At 43.0% G+C, this 22,492-nt stretch overlaps 1 protein-coding gene across 1 annotated transcript in view; it reads right to left on the bottom strand.

Moving 5' to 3' along the window:
• Window positions 1–7,948: 7,948 nt before the first annotated feature.
• The window catches only part of SH3D19 (SH3 domain containing 19), a 189,896-nt gene continuing 175,352 nt past the window's right edge, over window positions 7,949–22,492 (bottom strand). Inside the window, 6 exon segments of the mRNA XM_062199504.1 lie at window positions 7,949–9,440; window positions 13,210–13,307; window positions 13,703–13,889; window positions 18,852–18,904; window positions 19,340–19,542; window positions 22,002–22,060. Coding sequence (XP_062055488.1) covers window positions 9,318–9,440; window positions 13,210–13,307; window positions 13,703–13,889; window positions 18,852–18,904; window positions 19,340–19,542; window positions 22,002–22,060 — 723 coding nt within the window. The 3' untranslated portion in view covers window positions 7,949–9,317.

Raw genomic sequence — 22,492 nt, 5'->3', positions numbered from 1 at the left:
GGTAATTCACTGTTGTGAAGAACCATCCTGAGTGTTCTGTAAGATGCTCAGGAAGTTATTGGTATCATCGGCCTCCACCCACTAGATGCCCATAGTATGTTCTCTCCAGTTATGTCAAAATATCTTCATATATTGCCAAATGGCCCCTGGGCAGCAAAATTGCCCCCAGTTGGAACCACAGTGCTCTTTTTTTTTTTTTTAAGATTTACTTATTTATCTGAAAGTCAGAGTTACACAGAGAGAAGGAGAGGCAGAGGAGAGAGAGAAAGAGAGAGAGTCTTCCATCCGCTGGTTCACTCCCCAGTTGGCCGCAATGGCCGGAGCTGTGCTGATCCCAAGCCAGGAGCCAGGGGCTCTTCTTCCGGGTCTCCCATATGGGTGCATGGACCCAAGGACTTGGGCCATCTTCCACTGCTTTCCCAGGCCATAGCATTGAGATGGATCGGAAGTGGAGCAGCCGGAACTCGAACTGCACCCATATGGGATGCTGGCACTGCAAGTGGCGGCTTTGCCTGCTCCACCACAGCACTGGCCCCACCACAGTGCTCTTGATTCAAAACCATGACCCGTATCAAGTGGCAGCTTCAGACCTTGATCTGCTGCCATCACTTCTGTCCATGTACTGTGAAAACAGAAAAACTCAGGTATCACTGTTGACGTCTGGCGCCATCAACAGCAGCTCCCAAATTTGAACGTATAAAGACAGGAGCATGAACAACAGTCTCAATGCAATCTGAAGATCATGCCTGTGAAGTCGCAGGGCACCTGGTGACACTGCCCTGTGATCTAATCAATGCAGTGAGGCTACAAATCAGGGCCAACAACAAATCCTGAACTGAAGTGGCTTGTGCCCAAGGGGTTTATATTTTTGTATGTGGGGAAAAAAATGTACCACTGAGGACAGGGGTGGCTGCTTTTTTGTCCCTCTATCGTCCTTGTAACTACTGAGCATGACTTCAAAGTTTGGCGGATCAGTTTAGCCTTCCTTGTGCAGATTACAATGAATACTTTGATCTTAGAATACCTGGTGCCTACACTGAGTCCTACTGGTCAACCCCGGGACTTGCTCATAATTCAGTGTCTGAGCCCCCAGCGCATGACTGATCAATACTACAGGGTGGCTTTATCTGCTGCTTTGAATCTTACTGATAATAGCCTTAATGAAATGTCGAATGGGACAATCTGAATGGATTTGCTCCTAGCCTCTGTTGGTTAGATTAATCAAGTGCCACAAGAGCAATTAACCCATGTGAAAATCCAAGTCTGGCCAAGAATGTGTCAGGCTGAGCTGTGGATTTGGGAGAGGCAGCCTGCTTGTGGGCCACGAGTGTTCCTGCACGTTCTTGCTAAGTATGCCAAGACTGTAGTCCTCTGACTGCTCTCTGCTTGGGCCACCTCTCAGGCTTGCACCTGCGTCCTTGCGAGCAACCCTGAGGATGAGGTAATGTCTCCCCAGGAAAAATGCAGGCTTGCTTCTACTTGCTGGGAAAGCGGTAAATCTTGGTGCTCCTCTCGTAACACAATCCACTGAATGAGGAGCTCTGTGCATCATCTCCTGGAGATTTGGAGGGCATGGGAAATTGACACAAACAAATATGAAACTATTAAAAACTCTTGGCTGTAATAAAATGTAGTTTACATTTATATAAAATATATTTATGTATCTTCTTGTCTTACCCAGATCTTCTTCCAGAACCTATGAAACCAGGGCAGACTAACTTTACAGCTTAAAGTTGGATTAAACATCAAGTTCTGCACAATTCCCAACGCTTGGCCTCCCTGATTATTCTGAAGCAAATACAACGTATCAAATGTAAACGTTTGGGCTTGTATCTCTAAAATGATTCATGAACTAGAAACATGACCACAGTCCTATTAGCATACCTCTGAATTCCAATAATGCCTTAATATCACTAAACACCCAGTCACGGGGTGGGCACTGTGGTGCAGCGGGTTAAGCTTCTTGGGACGCCCACTATCTCATACTGGATTGCCTAGGATGCACGGAGTTCTACCTCTGCCTTTCATCCAACTTCCCACTAATGCACCCGGGAGGCAGCAAATGATGGCCCAAGCACTTGGACCCTTGCCACCCATGTGGGACCTGAATGGAGTTCCTGGGCTCCTGGCTTTTGCCTGAACCAGCCTTGACCCTTGCAGCCATTTGGAGGGATGAACCAGTGGATGGAAGTTGTCACTCTTTCAAATAAATAGAATTAATCTTTAAAAATATCCAAATCTGGGGCTAGTATAGCGGGGCTGCCTAGGGTGCTGGCATCATATGGGCACCAGTTTGGGTCCAGGCTGTTCCACTTTTGATCCAGCTCTCTGCTATGGCCCGGGAAAGCAGAAGATGACCCAAGTCTTGGGGTCTATGCCCCCACATGGGAGACCGAGAAGAAGTTCCTGGCTCCGGATCAGCCAGCTCCGGCCATTGAGACACCAGGGGAGTGAACCAGCAGACAGAAGATAGAAGATACCTCTGTCTCTCCCTCTCTGTAACTCTGCCTTTCAGATAAAATAAATTTGAGTCTTTTGAAAAAAATTTTTTAAAAAGTTCACATCAGTTTCATTCTTAGTAGTTAAAAATTGAAAAACAAATAGGAGAATGGGTGAAAAAACTGGTATATTCATATGTTCAAAAACCACTCAGGGAATGAATAATTGCTGGGTCCACATAGGTAACTCTCAAAAATATTACACTGAGCAAAAGAAACCAGAAGAGAGAACAGAAGAAGAAACACTCACCTATGGTGACAGCAATCAGAACAGTGACTGCCTCTGGAGAGGCAGAGGAGGGTAACGGGGTTGGAAAGGGGTATGAAAGCGCTTTCTAGGGCGACAGAAATGCTCTACACATTGAGCTATATGATGTATCTAATTGTCAAAACTCACAAAACTACTACCCATGTATTTTATGTACTTTCTCATCCCAGTCACAAAATGAGCCCAACCAGCTAGCTCACGGATTTGCTGCATTTTCATGTCTATCTGTCCTCCTCTGGGTATGCTTTCCACACACCGAACTTATCCCTTCAAACCTACTTGAGTCTGGAACCAACTTCTTGGCTACCGTGGCGTTCAGGAGCCGGGCTGCACACACTGTGCTCTGTACCGGGGCCTGAGCACCACTTTCAGGAATCAGCTGGCCACACTGGATCATGCTGTCCCACTGTCCGGTGGGCACGGTCAGTGTTGTCACCACTCACGGGCTGATGGTAGCGGTTCCCACTGCCATGTCCTGAAGGAGATCTCCCTTTCTGCAGCACCGGCACCAGCATGAGTGACCTGGCTGCTGGCTTTGTGGGGACCACAGTGGGTGGGGTTCTGCTTGGCAGCCCTATACGAGAATAGGATCCAGATTCTTGTCTTTTCTGAAGTGCTGAACTCGTGTGGCCTCCTCCTCTTCATAAACAGCCTGTTTCTGTGTCCACCAACCAGAATATGACATAGTGTGACAGAGCGGAGGCCCTCCATCCCCATGCTGACACACCCACGCGGGGCAGTCCTTGTACACACACACAACACGTTAGTGCTCAGGCGGTCTCTTGTGTTCGAGCTGCACCCGCAACTCCTCAATGCAGTGGACGTCTGGACTCACAGCCTGGCCAAGCCACTCTGACAGCGAAGGCCTCTGTTAGTTCCCCCACATTCATCTGTGCTACTGTGATGAAGTGGATCTTATTTCATCTGTTTATTTTTTAATACCTTCAATACTTTCATATGTCTAAAACAAGATACCACTACTCCCTAGAGTTACCTTAGGTATACTCTTTTTTAATGCATTTTATTATTTTTTAAAATATTTATTTACTTATTTGAAAGGCAGTTACTGAAAGAGAGAAAGGGAGATAGATCTTCCTTTTTTTTCTTTTTTGACAGGCAGAGTGGATAGTGAGAAAGAGAGACAGAGAGAAAGGTCTTCCTTTGCCGTTAGTTCACCCTCCAATGGCTGCTGCGGCCGGCGCATCACGCTGATCCGAAGCCAGGAGCCAGGTGCTTCTCCTGGTCTCCCATGCGGGTGCAGGGCCCAAGGACTTGGGCCATCCTCCACTGCCTTCCCGGGCCATAGCAGAGAGCTGGCCTGGAAGAGGGGCAACCGGGATAGAATCCGGCACCCCAACCGGGACTAGAACCCGATGTGCCAGCGCCACAAGGTGGAGGATCAGCCTGTTAAGCCACGGCACCAGCCGAGATAGATCTTCCATCTGCTGGTTCTCTCCCCAAATGGCCTCAGTGACTGGGCTGGGCCACGCTGAAGCCAGGAGCTTCCTCTGGGTCTCCCATGTGGCTGCAGGGACCCACAGAGTTGGGCCATCCTTTGCTGCTTTCCCAGGTGCATTAGAAGGGAGTTGGATTGGAAGTGGAGCAACTGGGACTCAAACTGGCGCCCATATGGGATGCTGGCACTGCAGGCTGTGGCTTTAACCTGCTGCACCATAGAGCTGGCCCCATTAGGTATAGTCTTGTATTGGGGGAGTAAGCCAAATGTTCTGAGGCCCTCAAGTAGCAGCAACTCTACTCTCCAGCTGTGGGTCATTTGGGAGCCCAGAGACCAATGGTCATTCAGTCAGGAGGCTCTCCATCCAGGAAAGTACTTCTAAATGACTGGGGAATAAATACAGCTGTTTCTTTTATTTTAATCATAAAGAACTAAATATAGAATAATAATCAGGGTTAATTTTTGTGAAAAGTACAAAGATAACCAATAGATAGCATTCATTTCAGAACTATGAATTTAAGAAAATATGTATTTATTTGAAATGCGCAGTGACACAAAAAGGGAGAGATCGTCCACCTGCTGGTTCATTTCCCATAATCACCACCACTGACGGCTAGGTCTGGGCCAGGTTGAAGCCAGCAGCTCCATCCTGCTCTTCTGCATGTGTGGCAGGGGCCCCAGTACCTGGGCCTTTCTCCACTGCCTTCCTGAGAGCATTAGCAGGACGCTGGATGGGAAGTAGAGCATCTGAAACTCAGTATGAGTTGTCATGTATCTCTGATATGAGATGTCAGCATCTCAACTGGTGGCTCAACCCACTGCACCACAATGCCAGCCCCTCTAAATCATGAATCACTACTTTTTCTGAAAAAGATTTAGTTGAATTACTGTCTAGTTTGCAGGCTTAAACAACCACAGTAAGCTGGCGCCGTGGCTCAACAGGATAATCCTCCGCCTTGCGGCGCCGGCACACCAGGTTCTAGTCCCGGTCGGGGCACTGATCCTGTCCCGGTTGCCCCTCTTCCAGGCCAGCTCTCTGCTATGGCCAGGGAGTGCAGTGGAGGATGGCCCAAGTCCTTGGGCTCTGCACCCCATGGGAGACCAGGAGAAGCACCTGGCTCCTGCCATTGGAACAGCGCGGTGCGCTGGCCACAGTGCACTACTGCGGCGGCCATTGGAGGGTGAACCAACGGCAAAAGGAAGACCTTTCTCTCTGTCTGTCTCTCACTGTCCACTCTGCCTGTCAAAAAAAAAACAAAAACAAAAAACCAAAAAACAAAAACAAAAAAACAACCACAGTATACATACAACTAAAATTCCTTTAAAAAACAATCCAGAATGTGCCAGAGACACTGAAATATAGACGTTAGCTTAAAAGAATTTAGGTTTATCTGTTAGACTCAAAATACTAGAAAACCATGTTTTGTGCTGTATTTGTATGATAACCTAGGCTTGACACTGCTCTGCTGATACTGAGAGCACAGATATACCTGTACAAGATCTGATGTTCTAAACCTTTCAAGGTTTCCTATTAAATAGAAAAAGAAATCTTCAATGACAATTCAGTTCATGTTTGAGTTTCTAGGAACAAAAACAAACCCTACATAAAACTGTGAAGCCAACAGGAAATAAAAATTCCAGGCCTTACTCTATTCCATGTAGCTCTTTCCGATCCTAAGCACTGTACTAGGAAGTTCCAACTTTTGCAGAAAAGCCAACAAAACTGATCAATTATACTTGTTCAATTGCTAAAGGAACAATGTTATCAATTTTGAGCACAAAGGGAAAAACTACTGGATTGGGAATCAGTAGAACTGTTTTACTTTAGGTTCTTCTAGTAGTAATGTGACCTTAGGCAAATCATTTAATCTCTGCCGGCTGACTTCTGGTTTCCAAGGACTCTGGCATGGTTTAACAGGATGAGCTTGTAACTAAGTGACAGGCCGCTAGATGGTGGTGTTGTTCTAAATTAAGACTTGTATTTCATTCCTTCTTGAATGACAATGTTTACTTTTTAAAAGCATAGGTTAGAAAATGATTTCCTATTAGTTCTGAAAAAAAAAAATGCAAAGGATTATTCAATGGCATTCAAAATGACATTGAATCATGAATCACATCACCAGCGTGCATCTGACATTAATTAAAAGGGATAAACCATTAATGATTATACTGAACATATTCTGTTAGTAGTCCATGTATTCATCACTATTTTTCTAGGTATATTTATCAAAGCCTAAGAAACTGAATAAAAACTAAACAATGATTATCAAGAGTATTAACTTACAGCACTACTGAAAAATGTCTTTAAATGACAGTTTTAAGAATAAATTTTGATGCCGGCGCCGTGGCTCACTAGGCTAATCCTCCGCCTTGCGGCGCCGGCACACCGGGTTCTAGTCCCGGTCGGGGCACCGGATTCTGTCCCGGTTGCCCCTCTTCCAGGTCAGCTCTCTGCTGTGGCCAGGGAGTGCAGTGGAGGATGGCCCAAGTCCTTGGGCCCTGCACCCCATGGGAGACCAGGAGAAGCACCTGGCTCCTGCCATTGGATCAGCGCGGTGCGCTGGCCGCAGTGCGCCAGCCGTGGCGGCCATTGGAGGGTGAACCAACGGCAAAAGGAAGACCTTTCTCTCTGTCTCTCTCTCTCATTGTCCACTCAGCCTGTCAAAAAAAAGAATAAATTTTGATAAACACATGGATTTCTTTCATTCTGAATGTTACAAAAAGATTTCAAGGTCTTGATGTCCATCTAGCCATGTAACCAGGGGTATCATTCATAGAGATGTGCTGCCTTTTAGTGTCTACGTGTAAGATTATAATTAAATGGCTTCTTTACTTTTAACCTACTAAAAAAAAAAAGACTCAGATTCAGGATTTGAGGAGGTTGGGAAGAAAAGTATCAGGTTTTCACCTAAAATTACTGAAATGGAATACATTCCTCTTTCTCCCAATGAAATTTACTATGTATAAAAATTGTATTTCTCCTCAAACTTGGTTGAGTCTTGCTTTCAAACCCACAGGCTACATTTTTGCCTTCTGTCAGCTGAATGGGAAATGAATGGCCAAAAAAAAAAAAAAAAAAAAAAAGAGCATGATAGAGTGAAATGACATTAAGCTGCAGTTTGTTTCAATATAGATTTTTGTTAACAAAAAGGAAAGACAGTGATATAGTATTAATGTATATGAAAGTCCTCAATCCATCCATCCATCCATCCATCCATCCATCCATCCAACCAACCTATAAGGTGCAAACAACTGGAAACATAAAGATACAACCATTGTCAAAAAACTCAGATGAGAAAGGTGCTTTGAAAAGTTCAGTTCAGTTTATTACAGTGTCAAGTAGATATACAACTATTGCACGTATCATTCTGCTGACAGAAGGCCAAAATTTGAGAAGGATATTTTTCTCCAATGAAGATAGGTCTTTGAATGTTCAATAAAAGATTTTAAAATTATACAAGCAAAGATAGATAATTTATGCCCCATTCCATATCTCCATGTTGCTTCCTGCTGTCGTACAGCTGCCCCGGGGGATTTCATTTTGATAACATTTTGTCATTGATTTCTGAGGAAATCACTTTCAAGTGAAATCTGCTACAAATTTTCTTTGTACTCTCTTCTTTATCCAGAACACAATTTAGGAATAAACAGGTCCCATACTCCAAAATCAAATGTAACCAAAGAACGGAAAGATAAACTTAAGTCAAAGACAAAATGAATATTGCCTTTCTTACATAACTCTATGTTCATGTAACGGTGTGACCACTGGTTGCCTAACATTCTGGACAATGAGAAAAAACGACAGAAGCTAAAAAGTGGTCCAGCATATGAAACTCTTCTTAAAAATAGAAGAAAGTCAAGGACATTGTTGGGAAAGTGTTTTCCATTTCCAATGAAATTCTACTTCACGGATCTGTTTGGAAGATTGTCTTCAACCCATTTGGCTCTCGCCCATAACAAGCCATTCATTCAGTCATGTAAAGAACCACCATTACCTTAAGCTTGGAGGGTGTAACAACGGATAGCAGGAAAGTGTTTCTTCATTTATTCTAATCATTATGCAGGGATGCACAGGAAAAAAAGTGCTAGCCTTCAGTCCTCTTAAATTGCCTCTCATTCTGATTATATTGCAAAGAAATGAGCTGTGGAGCTTGGCACTGTTTTCCATCCTAACAGTTCTTCTGCATTCTAAGACACTATATGTGATTCATAATGTACTGCTACAACAAGACACAGCTTTTATGTATTACTGGGGTAATGCAAAGAAAATGAATTTTCCTTTGGGTACCAGTAATAGTCAAAGGAATGATTGCAGATTCAGAAGATGTGCTGTATAATAACCCTGTTAACATAAAGTGTATGTTGAGGAAAGAACTAAGTATGGCACACGCGTGGAGGGGTTAGTTGTGTTAGCACGGCATTTCAGGGACGGCTGTGGGTCTTTAGTCCAAGACACATCCAAAGCTGATGTTCTGCAGTTCCTTGCACAAATGGGAAATGCAAGGAGCGTTCGGTGAGGATCAGCTGGCTTCACCACGTCCTTACAGATGCTCCAACTCGTTAATGGACTGTTCCTGCTGAAGCACAGGTCTGCCCTGGTAATGAGGCTAATGTGCTCAAGCTGTTAGAATTAATTTGAATATCAAAAATGGAATTTAGATTACCAACCAAGGCCTGATAGTTCAGCATGTAGAATGTCAAATATACTCTTTTTAAACTAAAGTAAAAAATGAAGAAGCATGGTTAATTCATTGCGCTGATTAAAACAGATGTCCAAGTGCAACTTTTGCTTGTAAGCCTCCCCATGCTGCCATGGCACCAGACACTTTCCCTGGGGGATATGGGTAACCGCCTTGCTAAAAGCCTGTTAGATGTTTTCCCCACTGGAATCCTAGCTCATGGGTTTCCACACATATTTCTACTGTGAATGAAAGCTAACTACAAAACCTAGAAGTTTTCTGCTTTCAAAAAATTCTAGTGTACCATGGACATTGTGGATATTTTTGTTTCAGTTTAAAAAAATAGTGCAAAAACATATCTGATCGTCAAAGAGACAGTTCAAGTGAGTTCTTGTGCCAAGGAACACAGTCTAGCTTCACCTTTTGCTGACTTGTAGAAACTGAACATAGTTTTTGGGAAATATTCCAGATTTTCCCATTAGTTCTCCGCTCATCCAGTCATCATCTACAGATTCCAGCTCTGTTATTATATCCCCAGCCTGTAAGGAGACAGGAATTGAAAATAATTATTGGCTTCTTTTGACCGTATGCATGGTGAGTAGCATACCTGGAATGGCACGAATAAGGCTCTGTTTATACAACCCATCTATCCTGAAATGCCGAATTAAACGACGCACCATAAATCTGCTCCGCTCCTAATGATGCCCCGTACTTGTGCACCTCTTGCTCATTCCCTTCCCACTGTCAGCCTTGCTACACTTTGTCTTCCCCATTTATATTTTGTGCACTCCAAATTCACCATTCCTAATGCAAAATCACCCTTGAATAAAGAAGTTTCATACACACATATATGCTTTCCTTTCCTTCATCCAACAACCATTTACTGAGCACAGACTATGCGTCAGACACTGTTCTGAGCATTGTGGAAAAGAAGAAAGGTCTCACTGTAGAGTTAAAGACAAATAAGCAGCCATAGGGGGAAGGGAATATGGTGTAGCCACCTCATTAGGACCATCAGGGAGGACCCCAGGAAGCTAACATATGTGCACAGACTCAGGCCAGAGAGAGAGCCATGCGCTTGCTGTAAGCCTTGCCCTATTCTAAAAAGTTACAGGAACTCACCATTTCAACAACACTGCAGTCCTAGAGATGGACTACAACATTATTGTCCTCATTTTAGAGCTACATTTTCACGGACAGGAAGCTGACTTTCAGGCAGATATGTAACTTGCCAGCATTCTATGTCTACTCAGTGGAAAAGCCAGGATCCAAATCCAGTGTGTCTCCAAGGCTTGGATTCCTAACCACTGGGTTATAGCTGGCATATTTCCCCATGGATCTTTTTACCTACAAAGGCTTTCACTGTAATTACCTTTTATCAACATCCTAAGCATTTTGTACTCCATATTTATTTGTGCACAGATGGTATTTCTCCTCTACCACTTGGCTTGTTCCATCAATTTTTTCCTGTCTCAAGAGCTTTATTCTCATATTCTCATCAGGTCAGTCAAAGGGGCTGTGGGTCTTATTCATGTGTGAATTGCAACCCTTCGGCAGATGAAGGATTTTACTTCATTATGGTTCCTAATCATTTCTTAGAATCTGGGTTTAAGATTCTATGATGCTGTAAGATGACCCTGGCACTTTGAAGAATATCTTTAGGGGTGGGGACTGTGCAGAACAGGCAGTGTTCCACATCGGAGTACCTAGGTTTGATGCCCACCTCAAACTCCTGACTCCGCTTCCTGCTGATGCACACCCTGGAAGGTAGCACTGATGCTCAAGTATTTGGGTCCCTGCCGCCCATGTGAGAGACATGGACTGACTTCACAGTTTTAGTCAGGCCTAGCCCTAGCTGTTGCAGGCATTTTGGGGAGAGAACCAATGCTCTGTCTCTCAAATAAGTAAATAAATATATATTTTTGACAGGCAGAGTTGGCGAGAGAGAGAGACAGAGAGAAAGGTCTTCCTTCGGTTGGTTCACCCTCCAAATGGCCGCTACAGCTGGCGCTGCACCGACCCGAAGCCAGGAGCCAGGTGCTTCCTCCTGGTCTCCCATGCAGGTGCAGGGCCCAAGCACTTGGGCCATCCTCCACTACACTCCTGGGCCACAGCAGAGAGTTGGACTGGAAGAGGAGCAACCGGGACAGAATCCGGCACCCCAACTGGGACTAATACCTGGTGTGCCGGCGCCGCAGGCGGAGGATTAGCCTAGTGAGTCGTGGTGCTGGCCAATAAATAAACATTTTTAAAATGTATGTTTTATTTAGCTAAATGGATTTATTTATAGCTACAGCACACTGTCCTTTGGAAAAATGGTTTAAGGCTTTTCCTTATGAAAAATGGAAAGGAAACATGCTCTCAGAGGTCATTATTTTACTCTCTACTAAAATCTGTAAAAGTTCTGGCCAAAGTTCCTGTTATAAATAAGTTCCTTCTGATTTCTAAATCATAATATAATGGTTGACTAAATCTGTTTCCCTTAGCTCTGGTCCATACTTACATACCATGTCAGTTTTCTGAGGGCTGGGACAACTTTTCAAAAGAAGTTCTACCTAGTGATATTCTGTGGATATTTAATAAAATATTAAAGTCCAACAACACTGAAAGCAGTGCAGAATCCCTTAACAACAACAACAAAAAAATTCCAGAACTACCTTAGTCTTTGTAAAATAAATCAGCCTATTTTCTGGAGGATACCATGAACTGTCATTTAGACTGACAGAAAATAATTTAAGTTAAATGAAGGAACCCCCAAATTTGAATTCAGATTCTGTTGCAGTAAAATTTTTGTAAAGATAAAATAAATTTGAGTCGATGACTCTGAAGAATGAATACTAAGATAAGTTTCCAAACTTACAAGTTTTAAGGAATAAAACATTAGAAAAATTTTTTGAAGAATTTGCTAATAGCTTTTCATTTGGTACAGAGTATAGGAAATGTATTTATAACAGTATTACACAAACATTATAGTACTTATAATAAAAATGGCATTCTAGTATAAAAACTAACAGAATATTGTCATAATAAAGCGAAACTCCATCACGGAACAGGAACACTGTATGCTGACCTATCTCAGCAAGCCTCCCTTTACTCCCCCAAAGCCTGCACCTACCCAGTATCTCCTTGTTTGCTTTTTTTTTTTATAGCCAAGTAAGAATCTTGTTAGGGCATCTTCTATTTTAAGTCTTATCTTGTCCAAGCACTCTTAGATTTTTTAAAAAAAATTTATTCATTTATTTGGGAGACAGAGAGACACACAGAGAAACAGAGTGAGCTCCCATCTGCTGGTTTACTCTCCACATACCCCCCTGGGTGCTGGGCAGAAGCCAGGAAACTGGATCCCAGGCTCTCATATGGAACTCAACTACTTGAGCTATCACTACTCTCTTCCATGGTTCACATTAGCAGGACACTCAAACTGGCAGGAGCAGAGCTGGGACTTGAACCCAAGCTCTCTGGTACGAGATGTGGGTGTCTTAGCCTTTAGATCAAATGCCTGCCCCACCTTTGATGCTTTTATTCTTTCTACAGCATACTTGCCTAGGACTGAATATCTTCAATGATGGAGAATTTACCAAGGTGTAGCACAGGCTATACTCACAGCAGTAACTACTAAAGCCACCCTCTCTCTTCCTCTAGCACAATCTCAAAGTACTACCCTACGTGCTTTTTTCTGACTACAGTCCGACTATGGACTGGGAAACGGAATCATAAGAATACTCTATGACTGCTTTAAGAAAAAATAAGAGGTACCTTGGTGAAGTAAGATTAAGGTTAAATTTTAGGCTTCTTTAATAAAACAATTAAAACTTTTGCAAAGTAGCTCAATTGTTTGGGACCATTTCCCCAAAGCTCTGGTCAGGGCCTTTACTGACAGCAATCTGGTGTAGGCTACTTAAGACTACAATGGCAGATGGTTATCAGATGCCATTTGATTTCTCCACTGATTTCAAAGACAAATTAGTAGAGGCTCTGAGGGCCATCCTTACTAGGGCTACCACACGAACATGTTCATATAAAGAAGAGCTGATATTTTAAGGCCAAGGAGCAAGGAATTAGCTTGGGATTGTGGGTTCTGAAGCCAAGGTCTTCTTCAAGTATCTTAAAGCCCAGTTGATAATGTACATTATCAACCTTATATATACCCTATTCATTTTCTCTCATCTCTTCCCTTACAATGCAAGGCTGAGATATCTTTATTCTTAGGTGATGATCAATATTCTACTGCAATGTTCTACCCTTCAATTAAAGACATTTCCAAATTTACAGTGCTTAATATGGTTACATAAAGATATAAGCTCTGACCTTGAAGGTGAGCTCATCTTCATTCTCTCCATGGAAATCATACAAGGCTTTGGCCTTCCTCCCCTTCAGTGCTTTCGCAGACATACTTTTTGCCTCAGCTGTGAAGACACCAAAAATTCAAATATACAGAGACACAACAGATTAAACAAAAACCAAACATTTTACAAACCTCTTGTCACCCTTGGAATATGATATTTTGATTTAATTTTGAATTTATTTAACATGCAAAAAAGTGAAGGATACTCTCTTTGTTGGAAAAAAAAATATACAAAATATATTTAACAGACACAATTAGCCACTGTGTAGTGAAGGTATTTTAATATTTTTTCCACACCTCCAACAAAGGAGTATATGAATGAAGCCTGTACAACTTTATGAATCAATTCTTAGAACAACAGACACAGTAGCACAGCCAGAGAGACAAGGAACGTATGAGTTTCAAACATCTTGGCTCCTCTTTTAGTGTAAGAGCCACGTCTTGTAGCTGTCATACCTGGGCAAGGCCGCACAAAAACTGCTGGGAAGATGCCCTCTCTGTCATGCAGTCTGCCCCGGTACCAGTCGGAGTCCAGACGCTGGAGGAGCAGGATCCGGTCTCCCCTTTTGAAAGATAAGTCGTCACTGGTCTCTGCGGTAAAGCTGTGAAGGGCTTCACACCACTCTCCAGAGAGACTGTCGCCCTGGTACAAAGCACAGGTTTGGTAAGAAATCTGAGCTCTGGGACAGGCATTTGGGATGAAATGAATCTTAGGATGAAAGAACCCCACACTGGAGGGCCTGGACTCCAGTCCCAGCTCTGCACCTGACTCCAGCTTCCTGCTAGCACACAACCCTGGCCGGCAGCAGCGATGACTGTGGTAACTGGGTCCCTGCCACTCCAGTCCCAGCTCTGGACCGAAATCTCAGCCTCTGGTTTTGGCCTGGTCCAGTCCCAAATGTTGTGGGCATCTGGGAAATGAACTAGTGGATGAGGGCTCTGTTTGTCTCCCTCTTTAAAAAAGAAAAAGAACAACAACAAAAATTGAGTTCTACAAGGTCTAATGTGGGGGGGCGGGTACAGTGGCATAACGCCGCCTCCTGCAGTGCTGGCATCCAATATGGGCACTGGTTCAAGACCCAGCTGCTCCACTTCTGATCCAGCTCTCTGCTATGGTCTGGGAAAGCAGTGGAAGATGGCCCAAGTCCTTGGGCCCCTGCACCTACGTGGGAGACCCAGAAGAAGCTCCTGGCTTCAGATCTGTGCAGATCTGGCTGTTGTGGCCATCTGGGGAGTGAACCAATGGATGGAAGACCTCTCTCTCTGTCTCTACCTCTCTCTCTCTGTAACTCTGTCTTTCAAAAAATAAATAAATAAATAAAATCTTTTTAAAAAAATGGTGGGAAAAAAAAGGTGAGGGGTCATAAGATTTCAAATCCTGAAGGCTTCTTTTTTTTTTTTTTTTTTAAGATTTATTTATTTATTTGAAAGTCAGAGTTACACAGAGAGAGAAGGCGAGGCAGAGAGAGAGAGAGAGAGGTCTTCCACCCACTGGTTCACTCCCTAGATGGCCGCAATGGCCAGAGACCCACCAATCCAAAGCCAGGAGCCAGGAGCTTCCTCTGGGTTTCCCATGCGGGTGAAGGGGCCCAATGACTTGGGCCATCTTCCACTGCTTTCCCAGGCCATAGCAGAGAGCTGGATCGGAACTGGAGCAGTTGGGACTTGAACCGGTGTCCATATGGGATGCCGGCACTGTAGGGTGGTGACTTTACTCGCTATGCCACAGCGCTGGCCCAAAAGTCTTTTTTTTTTTTTTTTAATTTGACAGATGGAGTCAGACAGTGAGAGAGACAGAGAGAAAGGTCTTCCTTCCGTTGGTTCACCCCTCAAATGGCCGCTGCGGCCAGCACTGCGCTGATCCGAAGCCAGGAGCCAGGTGCTTCTCCCTAGCCTCCCATGCGGGTACAGGGGCCCAAGCACTTGGGCCATCCCCCACTGCCCTCCTGGGCCACAGCAGAGAGCTGGACTGGAAGAGGAGCAACCGGGACTAGAACCCGCCCGCCCACATGGGATGCCGGTGCCGCAGGCGGAGGATTAACCAAGTGAGCCATGGCGCCGGCCCCCGAAAGTCTTCTTTAAATTACCTAATACTCTGTGTTGCTATCAAGTTTCAGAAGTGTTTCCAAGAACTTTTTTCTTACAATACAACCCTAAATTGTAAGTGTGATAAAATTTGTGGTTTTCTGCTCTTAAGGCATATAGAATGCTTAAGCAAAAACTATTTTCTTATTAAGTTATATTTAAAAATAAGGCAAAAGCATAAAATACTTGTGCATAGTACTTATGACACTATGAAGAAATTCAGAGAAAGTATCTAGTTTTCAGTGAGGCTCTATTTACCTAAACCAGGGAGGATCACAAGGGGCAGTATGTTCATTCCCAGGTTCAGAGTCCACGGCATGGGACTTCATTAGTTCATACTTTTCATTTTATTTGGTGTAGTTAACTCTAAGACTACTAGTGGTGGACTAGTGTGAGGGAATCCTCCAATGAGAGCAGAGATTTCTCTCTGCGAGGGCAGGATGGAAACCCTGCGTTCAAGAAGCCCAAGCAGGCAGGAGAGGACTACAACAAGAGCAAAGGCAAAGGCTCCAGCCCCGCTCTGCCACTTCCCAGCTGTGTGACACTGGGCAAGGTGTATATATATATATATTTTTTTTTTTTTTTCTTTTCTTTTCTTTTTTTTTTTTTTTTTTCTGAGCCTTAGATTCACCCTGGGGTTGCTGTGAGGATTAAACAAAATAACACAGGTAGAACACCTAGCACAGTACTTGGCAGTTGGCTTTTTAAAAAATGTTTATTTTGATCTATTTGAAAGGCAAAAGTGACAGGGAGTGACAGAGATCTTCTATCTGCTGGTTCACTCCCCAAATGCCTGAAACAGGCAAGGCTGGGAGCCGGGACGAATCTAGCCTAGAACTCCATCCTGGTCCCCCAAGTGGGAGGCAAGAGCCCAAGTGCTTGAACCATCTTCCTCTGCCTCCCAGGTTGGATAAGCAAGAAGCTGGATGGGAAGAGCAGCCAGGACTCCAATATGGGACATTGTCGTCCCAAAGCAACAGCTTAACCCACTGGGCCAGAATGCCCATTCTAACTGTGGCTTTTAAAACAAAAAAATAGGGGCCAGCACCATGGCGCAGAGGGTTAAGCTATGGTCTGCAGTGCCGGCATCCCATACGGGTGCCAGTTCAAGTCCCAGTTGCTCTGCTTCTGATCCAGCTCCCTGATTATGCACCTGGGAAAGCAGTGGAGGGAAGTCCAAGTACTTGGGCCCCTGCCACCCATGTGGGAGACCTGGAAGAAGCTCTTGGCTCCTGGTTTTGGGCTGGCCCAGCCCAGGCTGTTGTGGCCATTTAGAGAGTGAACCAGCAGATGGAAGACTGATATCTCTCTCTTCCTCTCCCTCCCTGTCTCTCTGTAACTGACTTTCAAATAAATAAATAAACTTAAAAAAAAAAAAAAAGCAAACAAAAAACACTAATTCTAGCTCTCTTGCTCCTGTACTTGAGTACCCAACCCTAAAAACGAACTTAGGGGACTGGTGCTGTGGCGTAGCAGGTAACACTGTCTTTTAAATAAATAAATATTAAAAAACTGAAATTTAGTACTTCCCTACTTGCAGGCAATCATGTAAGTATTTTTTCAGAGAACTGTATCAGTTTCTTTCCTGTTTAACTTTATCAATGTGTGAGGATGAATTAAAGAGACACACAGCCTAATTCTAAGTGTCACTTTTCTAAGAAACACAATGACCCCTTTTAAATTTAAAGCAAACAACAGAAGTCACTATGTTCCTACTACTTTTATTTCTTTTTATTGAAAACATTTTTCTTTTTTAATTTGAAAGACAGCCATTATATGAGAGAGAGAAAGATAGATATAGATAGATATATAAATCTATCTCCCATCCACTGGTTCCCTCCCCAAATACCTACAACAACCAGTGCTGGGCCAGGCCAGAGCCAGGAGCTGAGAACACAATCCAAGTCCCCTACAATCGTGGCAGTGACCCAAGTCCTTGAGCTCTGGGCATCTGCTGCCTTGCAGGGTGCACATCAGCAGAAAGCTGGAACTGCGAGCAGGGCCAGGACTCAAAGCCAGGCGCTTGAATAAGGGATGTGGGGGTCTCAAGTGGTGTCACAACCACTGTATCAAACTCCCTCCCCCTCCTCCCTCCTTTAAGCACTTCTGGAGTCATTTCACACAGTGTAAAAATTTCAATCCAGTTTTTTCTCTTTCCCATTATTAGAATAAATGTTTCTGAACATTTGTAAAGTTCAGATATGTATAAATAAAGGTGTAGAAAAAACCTACCCATATATAAAATCTTACCTCCCAGAAGCAATTCAATTTTAACCAATTTAAATATATTTTCTTCTTATCTTTTATGCTAATATATTCAATTTTATATCTCCTTTGCTTATAATAATGTATGTTTTCCTCCCGTGACATTTATTTTATAAATCTAGTTTTTTCATAGCTTCAGAACACTTTCCAGTAATAGCCATGTAAGTATTTAGGATGTTCCAAATTTTTTCCTATTATATAATACCTCTATGATCATCTTTCTGACTAAAACCTTGTCTCTCTTTTTATCCTTTTCTTAGGATGATATATAGTAATAATTTGTGTAATCTTTTTTAAAACATTTAATGCTGAGCCAGTACTATGGTACAGTGGGTTAATGCCCTGGCCTGATACACTGGCATCCCATATAGGCGCTGGTTCGAGACCCAGCTGCTCCACTTCCAATCCAGTTCTCTGCTATGGCCTAGGAAAGCAGTAGAAGATGGCCCAAGTCCTTGGGTCCCTGCACCCATGTGGGAGACCTGGAAGAAGTTCCTGGCTCCTGGCTTTGGATCGGCACAGCTCCGGCCATTGCATCCATCTGGGGAGTGAACCAGTGGATGGAAGACCTCTCTCTCTTTCTCTCTCTCTGCCTCTCCTCTCTGTGTAATTCTGACTTTCAAATAAAAAAAAAAAAAACAACAAAAACAACAACAACAAAAAAAACACTTAATGCTTATAATCATTTGTTTAGAGTCCAGTTACATAACAATGAGAGAATCTTTGTTAACTGGATAGGGTAACTAGTGTTTTATTAGTGCTTTCTTGTACATTTCCTTGTTCAGTATTTTTTCAATATTAACCACTTATTGTATCTCTTTTATGAATTCTCCAATCATGTCTCTTTCCTCATTTTTCTATCAGGATGATATTATTTGAGAGGCACAGAGACACAGAGGAGATAGAAAGGGGGAGAGGCAGACTGGGAAGGACAAAGGGAGGAGGTGAGGAAGAGAGGGGGGAGGAGGGGGGGAAGACATAGAGCTCCCATCCACTGGCTCACTTTCCAAATGCCTGCAAGGACTGAAGCTAGAACAGGGCCAGAGCCAGGAATTCAATCCAGGTCTTCCACACGAGCGGCCGCAAGGACACAGTCACCTGAGCCATCACAGCTGCCCCCCAGGGTCGCCGTGATGTCAGCCGCAGCCATCTTTATAGCTACACCAAGCACTGGTTCCTTATTTAATTATGATTTTAATATTCCCCCAGGGTCTAAACCTGGTAGTCACTACAGTTATGTATTCAAACAATGTACCTGAGAATTTGAGCCAGAATCTTCTTTTTTGGTCTTCTGTGGTACCTTTGTGCCTATATTAAAAACAAGTCAAAACATTAGATGAGATCATCACACAGTATTAGAGAAAAACTGTTGGGTGGGAGTGAAAAGTCTGGGATTTCACACCAGTGTCTCCATGGACTGGCTATGTTACCCTGCCCCTTTCTGGATTGTTTACTTAAATGTAAAGTAAAGAGGGACACATGTTAAACTGTATAATCCATTTCTGCTTAAAAGTCTTTGCAACACCTTAAATGAAGCTATGGCTAAATATCTGAAACACTCAAACAACCAGCATTTTGAGAGATGGCCACAAAAATGAATATCCTATACAAATAACTATTTCAAAAATAATTTTTCCAGCCAGTCTTAAAATGTGGTGATATAGATTATTATCATGCAGCTTCAGTATTACTGTATTTTTTGGCTCATATGAATTAAGACATGATTATGTTCTTTGTACTCACTTAAAACATCTGCACTAGAGGTGGGAGAATCCTCAAGAAGTTCTACAAAGTTAAGGGGGAAAATCCCAGTTCTGTCTCCAAGTTCTCCTCTGGCCCACTCCTCATTCACGTACTCTTGAAGAATGATGATTTCTCCCTCTGAGAAACTTAGCTCATCCCTCTGGTCTCCAATATATTCAAACCGAGCAACACATCTCGAGCCTCTGAAAAAAGAACACATGGGTTAAACTATGGAGTATGACCTTCTAAAATGCTTTAAAACCTTCATTCAGTCTTCCAGTAAATATCTGTTCTGTGTTTACAATGCAACAAGGTATACTAATTTTAAATTTTTCATGAAAAAGAGTAACTTGCACTTCTAAATGATAGTATTTTTTAAAGATTTATTTATTTATTTGAAAGTGAGAGTCACACAGAGAAAGAAGGAGAGGCAGAGGCAAAGAGAGAGAGGTCTTCTATCTGCTGGTTCACTCCCCATCTGGCTGCAACGGCTGGAGCTGCGCCGATCAAAGTCAGGAGCCAGGAGCTTCTTCCAGGTCTCTCTTGTGGGTGCAGGGGCCCAAGGGCTTGGGCCATCTTCTACTGCTTTCCCAGGCCATAGCAGAGAGCTGGATTGGAAGTGGAGCAGCTGGGACTCAAACCAGTGCCCATATGGGATGCCGGCACTGGAGGTGGCAGCTTTCCCTTCTACGCCACAGCACAGGCCCCAAAATGATAGTATTTTTCAAAAGATTTATTTATTTACTTATTTGACAGGCACAATGACAGAAAAGAGAAAGAGAGAGAGAGAGAGACTGATTTTCCATCTGCTCCTTCACTCCCCACATGCCAGAACAGTGGGGGCTGGGTTGAAGTCAGGAAGCAGGAACACCATCTGAGTTTCCCACATGGGTGGCAGGGACTCAGGTACTTAAGCCATCATCTGCTGCCTCCCAGGTGCATTAGCAGGAAGCAGAACTGGAAGCAGGGTCACAGAGACTCGACCAAGGCATCTGGATATGGGATGCAGGGATCCAAGGTGGTGGCTTATCCCACTGCATCACAAGTGCTTATTTTTTAGATGTGAGCCTATTCACTCAGTAAGACTAACACTCAGGTCATAGAGTACAAGAATCACTCCAGAACAGCAGGTGGTGGTGAGTTTACACTGCCATGTCTGTCTTCTGATCATTTTTGCGTCACTTCAGAGTTTCTATTGTCTGCACATGTTTATATCCTTGGGCCAATCCGCGGCCTACTTTGAACCCTTCCAATCCTAACTGCACGGAGCTCGGGAGGGCTGGCCCTGAGACTCTCTCGGCAAAGCATCCACCCTTCCGCTCAAGAATCAAGGCAGAATGAAATGGGAATCAGGTGGGCAAGGCAGATGCTCTAACACTTACTGAATGCACCAGTGAGTCGAGCATATGAGGGAACGTCAAAAAGTTCATAGAAAATGGAACCAAAAGACAAAATGGAACCAAAAGATATTTTTTCATAATACGCATTTTCCAAGAAGTCTGTGAAGATCTCTCATATCTAACTGTGGATTTCCAAAATGATTTCTCTATATCCTTTAAAAAGCCCTCATTTCTGAGACTTGGAATCATCTCTAAATCATCTACAGTTTCCACTGAAAATAAGATAAAAACAGAGATAAAACCTAATCTCTAGAAGGTATGATTTTTATATCACACCTTTGATTTGAAGGATATGAAAGGAAGTTTCAATAGCAACAGGCTAAGGAGAAGCAATCACTTGGGAGGGAAAAGATTGGCCCTAGCTCCAAATTTTGATTTAAGTCAGGCCAATGGATCAATGGCTGTGCAAATCCACTTTAAATTCAAGCTGCGGACACACACATGCTGGTTAAAAACGAGACAAAAACTGAATCTGAAATAGAATCCAACTACTGCGACATGAGAGGTCTTCTTGTTTGTGATAACCTTTGCATTTATTTCCTAAAGCCCGCTGGGAGCAGCTCCTTATGTCTGACCTATTCGAAGACAGGTTTACAGTCTTCTGCAGGTAGTGACGTCTTTTAATTTGCTCATTTAACTAGAATAAAAGTTGCAGTGTGGCAGTGTTTTAAATCACAGAGGAGTTACAATGACGCACAAAAGGGTAACATAAATTCATGTAAAGGTCTTCAGACACAAAAGGCTTCTTTACCTTAACTCTTCCTTTTCTTCTAGTTGCATTTAAGAATAAGACAACACAAAATATATGTAGCAGGTTTTTGTAGGATTCATACTTTATAAGATTTAATTATTTTCTATGATAAAAATATTTTAATCTTTTGAAAAAAAAAAAAAAAACTTAGTAAGATAAAAAGCAGGAGACCAAAATAAAATGCGCTGGTATCAAACCCCCTCTGTTTAAGTGGAGGCCAGGCTGCAGGAAGCATCAGGACAGATTTGCTCTGCTGCTGTCAGGATAAGCATCTACTGATAAGGAGAGTTGCTTAGGTCAACTTCTACCAGCATGTGGCTGCTTCATCCGAATTTTAATCCACTATCACTTCTTAAACAAGGAAAGCTTTCCTTGTAAGTAAAAAACAAAACAAAACACGCTAAGCATCTGAATGATCAGACCATATGAAGTGTTCAAATTTGGTAATTCTTCATGACATAAACACTTGCCTTCTTTGTATTCCCAACAAACGACCACAAATAAAACTTACTTAATACAGTGAGAGGGAGCTGAGTATCCTTTCCCATTCCCTCCGTCTGGAATATCAATCTGGTGAGGACAAAAAGCACGGTAAGTTTTATTTTTTAAATTTTAAGACAAATTTAAGGTTAAATAATTAGGAAATGCACAATTGAAACCAACCAGTTAGCCAAGTGTTATTCAGCTAATTAAATGGTACCATTGGTGCTAAACAGTAAGAAATCCTCGATTTGGAATTAAAAGAAAGTGCAACTTGTGAAGTAGCTTTCCTCAGAGTCAATCCTCTGATATGCTGGAACGAGCACATTAATATCATTCTACCTTTGACAGAGTTTTCACCAGCCCATGTTCTCAAAGCTGAAAACACCAGTTGAGGACTTAAGATAGAACCCAGGCATCAGGTGTTCATACGCCAGACACTGATCAGCATTACCACACCCACTCAAAATATTGGGAGAACTCTGCAGTACTTCTCTGACTTGAAGACAAAACATTTTAATC

This window comes from Lepus europaeus, chromosome 8 (genome assembly GCF_033115175.1).
Source record: "Lepus europaeus isolate LE1 chromosome 8, mLepTim1.pri, whole genome shotgun sequence".
NCBI classification, from domain to species: domain Eukaryota; kingdom Metazoa; phylum Chordata; class Mammalia; order Lagomorpha; family Leporidae; genus Lepus; species Lepus europaeus.
Note: the sequence above shows the minus strand (reverse complement) of the source record. Positions and strands in the feature narration are given on the sequence as shown.